The sequence below is a fragment of the Pipra filicauda genome, unplaced genomic scaffold (genome assembly GCF_003945595.2).
Source record: "Pipra filicauda isolate LSUMZ 115617 unplaced genomic scaffold, ASM394559v2 scaffold189_size1545977_pilon, whole genome shotgun sequence".
Lineage (NCBI taxonomy): Eukaryota > Metazoa > Chordata > Aves > Passeriformes > Pipridae > Pipra > Pipra filicauda.
In genome coordinates, this window is record NW_024104297.1 from 1459787 (window position 1) to 1469395 (window position 9609).

General features: G+C 53.7%; 1 protein-coding gene across 1 annotated transcript; it reads left to right on the forward strand.

Moving 5' to 3' along the window:
• Positions 1–432: 432 nt before the first annotated feature.
• On the forward strand, positions 433–4228 carry IRX3 (iroquois homeobox 3). The gene is made up of 4 exons (XM_027714549.2): positions 433–945; positions 1446–2553; positions 3074–3140; positions 3848–4228. Exons 1-4 carry the CDS (start codon positions 724–726, stop codon positions 3900–3902), a joined length of 1452 nt encoding a protein of 483 aa, XP_027570350.1. The 5' UTR covers positions 433–723; the 3' UTR covers positions 3903–4228.
• Positions 4229–9609: the final 5381 nt, after the last annotated feature.

Consider the following 9609-nt stretch of genomic DNA (forward strand, 5'->3'; position numbering starts at 1 on the left):
ATGTCACAACTTTTCCCTGTTCCTCTCGTGTGCCGCTCACAAATGACACCCCAGCTTCCCATGCTCCAGGAGAGTGGGGTCTAAGAAAGAAATTATATCTAAATCTATCTCTATATAATTAGAATACCATGAGGCAGGGTTAAACCTTTGTAAAACACACAACTGATTGGCGATCTCTAAAACGAGATTTGAAAGCAACTCAAATAAAAGATCGCGACGTCAGTAAACAGATTTAGAAAAAAAAAAAAGAAAGAAAAAAAAAAGCAGCTAGTGACAAACCCGGAGAGAGCGAGCTCTGGGCATGAGAGAGAGAGGGAGGCAGAGGGAGAGAGAGACTTAAAAGAAATAGGAGGGGCTTGTGAGAGACTAGAAATGTCAATCAGAGCCCAGAGTCCCAATAATCTCAGGCAATCTGTTAGGACCTGACCTGGGTCCACTCAGATCAATAGGAAAAGTGAGAGAAGAAAGAAGCGATCGGATCGTTTACCGCGGCGGCCGAGAACAGGAGGGAGACCGCGGCCTCCGCGCACCCCCGGCTCCCCCCCCCCATGTCCGCCGGAGTTTGCGGGAGGCGCTGAAAGTGCGGGCGGCTGGCGAGGGCGAACGACCCGGCTCCCTCCTCCGCTCCTGGCCCTGCTACTTTCTCCCCTTTCTCTCCCTTCTTCCTCTCGTTTCCCCCCCCCCCTCCTCCTCCTCCCCCCTCCCCTACCCCGCTCCCCCACCATGTCTTTCCCCCAGCTGGGCTACCAGTACATCAGGCCGCTTTACCCGGCGGAGCGCCCGGGGAGCGGCGGCTCCCGCGGTGGCGCCGAGCTGGCCCCGTCCGGGACCCTCTCCAACGTGCTCTCCTCCATGTACGGCGCGCCCTACGCCGCCGCCGCCGCCGCCCAGGGCTACGGAGCCTTCCTGCCCTACGCCGCAGAGCTGCCCATCTTCCCCCAGCTGGTAAGAGGCCCCCGGGGCTCGCCGCTCGCCCCCCGGGGCGCTCGGTTCGCGCTGGGGATCGGCCCCGGGAACGCCAGGGGAGACGCTGGGAGGGCTGTCAGGGGAGAGACGGGCGCTATCGCCGCCTTGCCCATGGAGAGCCGCCGGAGAGGGGCAGGGCTGGAACGGCGGCCCCGCGGCTTCCCTCCGCTCCGCCCGGGGGTTTGACGGCCGCGGGGACCGGCCCCGGCTGCCGCCGGCCCCGCCGCGCACACGCACCAGGGGAGCCGGTCCTGCCCCCGGGGCACCCCCGGACACCGGCTGCTCGGCCGGAGTACCGGGGTACCGGGGCTGGAGCGTGCCCGGGATCGCGGCCGGGGCGCTCGGTGGTGGGGGAGGCAGCACGGCCCGGCCGCCGCGCCGGTGCCGGCGGGCGCTGCTCCCGGTAACGGCGGCGGGACGGAGCGGCCCCGGGCCCGGTGCGTTGTCTCAGCCGGGCCGCCCCTTCCCTCTCGCTGCAGGGCGCCCAGTACGAGCTGAAGGAGAGCCCGGGGGTGCAGCACGCCGCCTTCCCCCCCCACCACCCCGCCTTCTACCCCTACGGGCAGTACCAGTTCGGGGACCCGTCGCGGCCCAAGAACGCCACCCGCGAGAGCACCAGCACCCTCAAGGCCTGGCTCAACGAGCATCGGAAAAACCCCTACCCCACCAAGGGCGAGAAGATCATGCTGGCCATCATCACCAAAATGACCCTCACTCAGGTCTCCACCTGGTTCGCCAACGCGCGGCGGCGGCTCAAGAAGGAGAACAAAATGACCTGGGCCCCCCGCAGCAGGACGGACGAGGAGGGCAACTCCTACGGCAGCGACCACGAGGGGGAAGAGGACAAGAGGGAGGACGAGGAGGAGATCGACCTGGAGAACATCGATACCGAGAACATCGAGAGCAACAAGGACGAGCTCGAGGACGATCTGCAGGACGCCGACCTCCTGCACTCTGACTCCAAGACGGACTCGGAGGGATCCGAGGGCTTCGAGGACCTGCCCGGCTCCGAGGAGCGCTACGGCAAGGCCGCTGAGGGGGAGTCGCACCACCTCCGCCACCACCACCTGCACCACCATCACCATCATCACCACCATCACAAGTGCGAGCTGCCCGCCACCGCCGCAGCCGTCGGCCCGGAGCCCCTCAAGCCGCCTCTCCCGCCGCCGCCGCCCCACCTCTCGCCCCCCTCCTCTGCCTCCTCCTCTGCCGCCTCCTCCCCGACGGACGGCGCTTTGGCCGGCGCCCTGCCGAAGCCAAAGATCTGGTCGCTGGCCGAGACGGCCACCAGCCCGGACAACCCCCGCAAGTCTCCTGGCGGCGGCTCTCCGCCGGCGGCCGCCCCCCAGCCGCTGCCGCTGCCCACCCCGCCGCCCCACAGACTCGTCTCCTCCTGCCCCCTGGGCAAGTTCCCCAACTGGACCAACCGCGCCTTCCCGGCCCACCACCACCACCACCCCCCGCACCCGCTGGCCTTACTGAACACTCCCCACCTGCTGGGGCTGGGGGCCGCCTCCGCCGCCCCCCCCGCCGCCGCCTTCCCGCGGCCCGCGGACCAGGCGCAGAGCGCGGAGCCCGTCGGAGCAGGTGACCGCTGAGGGACGCGGCGGGGACGGGACGGGCCGGCCGCCACCGCGGGGGGCTCGGCGGCGCGGAGTGGTGCGGGAGGCCCAGCGGGGCCGTGTGCGTGGGGCCGCGGCGGGGGGCGCCGGCCCCGCGCGGTTCTCACGGTGCCCCCGGCCCGGCCCGGCGCGGAGCAGCCGTCGGGGCGCAGGTGGCGGCGGGCGGGCGGCCCCGGGGGCCCCGGGGGCGGAGGCGGGGGTCTCCTGGCCAGGGTAGCCTCGATCCCCGAGAATTACCTTCCTCCAACGGAGATAATTTTTTGTTGCTGTTGTCGTCGCTTTTGCGGGAAGGACCCGGCCGCCAGGTCAGGCTCGCTCGGGGGTCGGTGTGTTTTCTCTGACGGTCACCCCTGCAGCAGAGCAGTCGTTGTGTCGTATTTGCAACTCGCTGAGAAAAGATCTTGAATCTCGAGGCTTAATTCAGGGATGGGAGGAATAAAACGGGGGCTATAAAGGAACACTTTTTTTTCCCCTTCTCTTTTTAGATCGATCTAGTGCCTTGGAAGTAGAGAAAAAGTTACTAAAGACAGCTTTCCAGCCAGTGCAGAGGCGGTAAGAGATGGCTCCCTCCGTCTCCTCGGGATGTATGGAGGCAGTTGTAAATGGTTAGCTTATTTTCTCCGCTTCTTTAGTTCCCTTTCCAGGGCGGTTTCTTGTTCTTCCTCTGCGTGCGTGGTGGGTTATTCTGATCATATATTTTCTTTGCTGTTCTCCGTTCTGGCCCTCGGGAGCGATTCTCGCGGGCAGGCCGAGCCGCGCTCGGGGGCAGCGGGGCCGCGCGGCTGCGGTGTCCGGGCGCGGGTCGCCCCTGGCCGGGAAGCGCATCCCCGGGCCCCCCGCAGGGCGGATCGCCACCCGCCGCTGTCGCTTGGTCGGGGGGAGAGACACTGCGGCAGCAGAAAATAGTAAATTAAAGTAAAAAAAATATAAAATAATAAAAACAGAACAAAAATCCCCCACCCAGTGTATGAAAGCTGAAGAGGCTGAGCCCTGCCGACTTTGGCATAACAGTCACTCAGTTTCAATGAGAAACCAATTACTCCTTTGATTGATTGAAACCACGGGAATCGGGCCCGCGGTGTTTTCGTGGCTAAATACATTTAGCATAAGTCACTCTGAAAACTTTTTATATTTATAGATCTATTTAAAAAAATAACAACAACAACAAAAACAGAGCTACCTGCAGTTTAAAATATTGTGCCAGCCCAAGATAATTAGAAATCCTATTAAATTTTTTTTTTCTGTGTCATTTTTTCCAGGCCCCAGAACCAACTTGACGCCGCTATGGTTCTATCGGCGCTCTCATCATCATAGTTAATTTTTTATTGTTGTTGTAATGATTGTAAAAAAATCTCTGTATAATTACAACTTGTAAGCATGTCCGTATATTAAAACTAAAAAGGAAAAAAAATACCCGCTTCTGTACTATCACCTGGGTTAGCTGAGTCGAGTCGTGAAGTTTTTTCGGAAGTCCAGTGAGAATTAGGTGTTTCCTTTTTTTTTTTTTTCTTGTTGTTGTTGTTGTTTGGGTTTTGTTTTTCTTTTTGTACATACCTTAAAAAAAAATGTACATACGTGTGAACCAAATTGTACAAGAAAGTATATATTTTTGGCTAATAAATAAACTGTTGCCACTTTGACTACACTTCTCGTTTCCCCCACCTCTGGAGTTGTTTTCCTACTCGAGTCCCGCCCCCCCCCCCGCACTCCTCCCACCTTCCCCGCGCCGGTTACTGTTTTCCCGCGGTTCATCCCCGGGCGTTGCGCGGGTCGCGGTGGCCGGGCCGGGCCCTTCCCAACGCCGATCGCTGGAGCCGCAGCGCCCCCTGCAGGCGGTGGCGGGGGGTGCGGGGCTCCGCGTGCGGATGCGGGGACAGCGCCCCGTCCCAGGGAAGCGGGGGATGGCGCCGGGGGGAGCCCCGGGGGGAGCAGCGGGCAGATGATCCGTGGACCCCGAGGGCAGTATGAGGGGTGCCGCTATTGACTCTCCCCACCCCGCCCCTGCGGAGCGGGGCTGGGGCGGGGGGGTTAATTGGAAGGAAGCTTCGGGGGTCGGTGGTGTGGCCGCGGGTCGGCAGCGCAGCTGGGTTATTTCTGCCCCCGATCCTCCCCGCCCTCCCTCCTGCTTTCGCGCATCCCAGGGGTCACTTTTGGGGTGCTCCGCACGGGTAGTCTGTGCCGCTGAGCGGGGAGCGGGTCTGGGGCTGCCCAAGGCGGCGGGGCCGGGGCATCCCCCCGCTCCCGGGGACTGGCATTTGGGTGAGAGGTACCGGCCAGGATGGGGGCACCGGGTAGTGAGGCGGGGCGGCGAGTGCACCCTGTCAGGGAGCCCCGCTCCGCTCCGGACGGGCGGGCTGCGCGCCCCGCCGTCCCCCGGGCCGGTCCGCCGCCCCCGGCCCCGGGAGGGATCGGCTGTTCCTCCGCCGGCATCGCCCCGGGAGCTGCCGCGTCCCGCTGCGCCCGGAGCCGAGCCGTCGCTTACAAAACTTGTAGCTTCGTTTCCTCGGCGAAGTGCTGGAAATCGGCCCGATCCGGGAGAGGTCCTCTCCCGCTCGGAATCCATCCCAAGGGAGTGTTGGTGGGAGGGCGAAGGCTGTTGCCCTCTCCCTTCCCCATGTACCATCAGCAGCCGGTGCCGCGGATGAGGGGGCAGCTCGAGTAGGTAGAGCTCACGGGCCGGTTCCCTCCTGCTTTTGTTCCCAGGCTCTTCCTCCTCTGCCAGGGGGAATGTGTCCCCCTACCTGTACTCTCCTTACAGTCCTGGAAACGGCATAATTACAGTGGTGGTGATTAAATAGCTGGTGCTTTTCTCGTTTTGGTGACAGACCCTGCAGAGGGGGGAGGGTGCTCGGAGCTAGGAAGCAGGAGTTAAAATGAAGTTAAAGTACAAACAGAAGCACATAGCTGACATGCTTCAAGTTTAGACAGTACAAGATATGCAAATGCGCAGGGCTGTGCGGTATTGACATTTTGAGGTCATAGTGATAGGAATGTATTATTTATAGGATTGAGTTGCACTAGGCCGATAAACTACATTTTAAATCCTAGGCGTTTGTAAGTGATAAGATTTATATATATGTTTACACTATATATGTGTGTGTGTATATACACACATTTTATTTAATGTTTTAATGTTTCACAATTAATATTCTTCCTGGCTGGCATTATGATGGGGAGACCCCTTGCCTGGTGCCTGCCTCCCTGGCTTCTGGTAGCAATGGCTGGGAGCAAAGGAGGCCAGGGAAGGGACCCGCAGAGTTTGCAGCAGTGTTCTGATCTCTGCTTTCATCCCCCCTCCCGTGTCCCCTGCCTTTCCCCATATGTCCTTTCTGGCCACAGCTCACTCTAGAAACAGCATTTGCCTTTTCGCAGCCCCGTGCAGCTCTCTGTCTTTCCTCCAGGAACTGTTCCCACTCTTTTCCTCCGACAGACTCCTGAAATGGGGGAATCTCTGTGGGTGGGGAGTTAGAAAACGGATCGTTTCTCATGTAAATTTTACCCAGTCTCACTGCACTTTGTATTCTGCTTTTTCTTTAGCCAATTCTTGCTGAGGAAAAAAAGAAAAAAAAAAGATTAATGGCATCTAAAATGGGAGGGGTGGGGGGAGAAAAAGCTAGAGGCAAATTTCCACATCCCCTTCCTCTGGGCATCCTGGTGGGTTTTCCATAGAAACTTTCACACAGTGGCCAGACAGATGCTTAAAGGGGATGGAAGAAAATAATGAGACCATGATGGGAAAACAATTGCATCCCCAGCTTTTTACCTCCATTAAAGGCTCCTTTGCCTTTACACAGAGCCCCTCGGCTCCCTGTCCCTGCAGAGCCCTCTCCCTTCACTCTGACCGTGGGGATGCTCCTGCAGCAGCAGCGTGGCTGCCATGGGAAAGCTGCCCCTTTGGCTTCTGGAAGTGAGAAGTTGGTTTCCCCGCGGGGGGAAAGCAGCCTTTGTGCCTGCCTGGCTGCCTACCCTAATGTGGAGAAAATTCCCATTAATTTTGTGAGGAAACATTTTGTTATGCGTGTTTCAACAAAACATTAAAAATCCTACGCGTATTTTTTTTCAGAAATCCCTCTCTCAGCTTGACAGCCTCGCTGGAGCCCCAGCCAGGCCTGCCCGAGACGGCGCAGAGAGGCCTCCCTCTCCCTCTCTGTTGGCTGCTCTTTTCCTGTCTAATCAATTATCTCCCTAGCTAGTCCTTCTCAAAGGTGAGAGCTCATTATGCATATTCATAAATCACAGCTCCCAGACCTGACACTGATTGATGTAATCATCTCCCGCTCGCTCCCTGTCTGCACGGGGCTGGCCGGAGGAAGCGTCGGCGAGGAGGAGGAGGCAGGAGGGGCAGGAGAAAGAGACTTCCAACTTGTCAGACCCAGTTCTGGTGGGAGCGGCCGGCCGGGCGTAGCGGGCCGTGTCAGGCTCCCCATTCACCGCAGCCAAAGTGCCCATCATGGCCCGGGATAAGACAGGAGAAAGCCCTGTGAGCTGGGAAACAGCAGTGAGCTGCCTCCAGTGCAACTGGCTGTTAGCAGACAAAATCACAAGAGTAATGAAAAGATCCAGCACAATTTTCACAATCAGGCATCAGACCATTCATTAAAATACCCTTCCGAATCTTCCATGTTAGCTGATGCACTTGCTGTTATTTTTCTTAGATAGTTAAAGCTGGTTCATTCCCGTAAGAACAGATGTGTGCTGTCTGGATTCTGATCATGTGTATTTACATATGTGATATACCAAATAGCTTCAATACCATCTCTGCAGCTGTTCTCAGTAGCTATACTGTCAAAAAAAAAAGTAAAAGGAAAAAAAAAGTTGTGAACTATGTAAGTTGCTGCTGCAAGGGTTTGGGAGCAAAGGGGCTCCTCCAGGCTGGACTGTCAGCTTTCCAGATAGGGACATATATCTCAGCTATGACTGGTTTCCCAATGTGTGCTTCAGCATGGCAGCATTCAAGATGCTGTTCAGATTATGTGGTTTACCTGTATGGTTAATATTTACACTTTTAAAATACCTATTTTTATCGCTTTGATCAGAACCATCAGTGTACTAAAGTAATAATACAAAAAATATATGCCCTGGCAATCATAACAAGATACAAATCAAAGGGAGCCCTAATCAAGTACTTTTGAGAGTGTTATCTTCCTTGTTAACAAATGGTAATAAGAAAATTAAGGCTTATAGCTTGCTTGCGTTTTATCTAAGAAAACCAATAAAGATATCAGATGTTCTTTGTTTTATATGTTTGAATGTAAAGCAGAATAATGAAGAACATGTACCTTCTAAGGCTTCATTTGCTTTATGGGCATTAACCCTTTAGGAAGCCAGTGAAATTCTGAATTTGCAGAATGAGGACAAGCCTGTGCTGCCACCCAGGGTTTCGAGGCCCAGCTTTGCTGCAGTCAAGACAACATCTTTTTTTATTAAATGCTGAAATTGGAACAAAGCAACAATGGCCGCTTGCTAGCTGTGCATGTCCAACAGGCCTCTTTACTATTCAGCAAATGGAAGATATTAAACAACATTTTGCTTAAAGGTACACTGAGGCCATTTCCATTAGGACATGGTGTCATTCATTTATTCACATGTTAAGTGGATGTCCTTGTGGCTAATGAGTAATAATCAACAGTGACTCCACTTTATTCCTTTGCTCCCAGCAATGTTAAATACTCTGATGGAGTCTCTTTGCTGACACACTAGAGAATATGGTTAAAAAGTGCTAAAGGACATTTTCAGCGTAGGGCAGTCACATACACACATGCTGGAAATAGCACTTTTATTACAGTCTATTCTATTAGGCTTTGTTCCTGTTTAAGGCATGGCATTTGGAAACTGCTGATATTTATTTGAAGGTACTTTACACCTTAAAAGCCGGAAACTCTTTCAATTTGAGAGTCAATGTGATTATTACTGGGAGATGAGCACTCATCCAGCCAGTTTCTGAAAAAAAAAAAAAAAATCAAACTGCACCTTAAGGTAGCTCTAGATTCTGTACGTTACTTCAGATAAATGTTTAGTGGTGGAGGGATTTAGAAAAAAACCCTTTCCTGCAAAAAATCTAGCTTGACATTTATTTTATAAAATAAAGTAACTCCCCTACCAGCTAACTAATTAATTTTATTACATCAACCAGAGCAGCTAAGTAGGCTAATAAACTATATTAATCTATATTTTTTCCTTTACATGATTGCTTACACTGGAGTCTGCAGCTTGGTTGTCTCCTGTGTCAATTCCTAAAGTTTGAAAGGTATAAATGAATCATTCTTGGTCCTGATTAAGCTTAAGTTAGAAATAAAATATGTCAATCAATCTGGTTGGAAATGTTCCTGCTGTCTAAGTTGGTTATGCAAAACACTCTAAGGTGTGTAGGCATGCTCAATTAGGTCAAGGGATCTGATGGCACTCCTAGCCATAAATGTGTGTCACTTGGATTCCTCATTATTTTTAGCAGTGGTGAAAATGCATGTCAGTAGGCCAGCTAGCCAGGCTAGAATAAAATTACTCACTGGCTATGCATAAACTTGAGGTTTTAATACATTAATATTATATTTATTTTCAAGCAAAACAGTGAAAAGAAAATCTCTCTCTCTCTCTCTCAAATATATGACTCACTCTATTGGATTTCTCAGCAATCATTAGTATAATTCACACTGGACTTCACAATACTCAGGATACCTCAGCAGTAAAATTTAAGTGCCTAAAAACATAGATGTAATGTGAAATTAGATACAAGGAGTAAAACATTGATTTTCTCTGTTGCAGTCTAACTTGTTTCCAAGAAAGATAAAGCTTCACAGGGAGATTAGGCCAGCCCCATTCCAAAATAATTTAATGAAAAAGGACACTTGAGATGGCTGTTGAACAGCAGCACCAGTGTTGGTCTTCTCAGACGGAGACTTTCACAAGTGATTCCAACGGAAGACGACGCCAGAAATGTATGCTCGATAGAAGGATTTCCTCTAGTGTGCTAAATCAGAGTCTGATACCAAAAGAAATGCAATTCTGCGCAATTTCAGGAAAA

Bases quoted from the DNA above. Each gene is read 5' to 3' on its own strand.
- IRX3 (XM_027714549.2), top strand. From the start codon at position 724: ATGTCTTTCCCCCAGCTGGGCTACCAGTACATCAGGCCGCTTTACCCG. The intron at 2,554-3,073 runs GTGACCGCTGAG...TTCTCTTTTTAG, and splicing joins CGCGGAGCCCGTCGGAGCAG to ATCGATCTAGTGCCTTGGAA. The intron at 3,141-3,847 runs GTAAGAGATGGC...CATTTTTTCCAG, and splicing joins TTCCAGCCAGTGCAGAGGCG to GCCCCAGAACCAACTTGACG.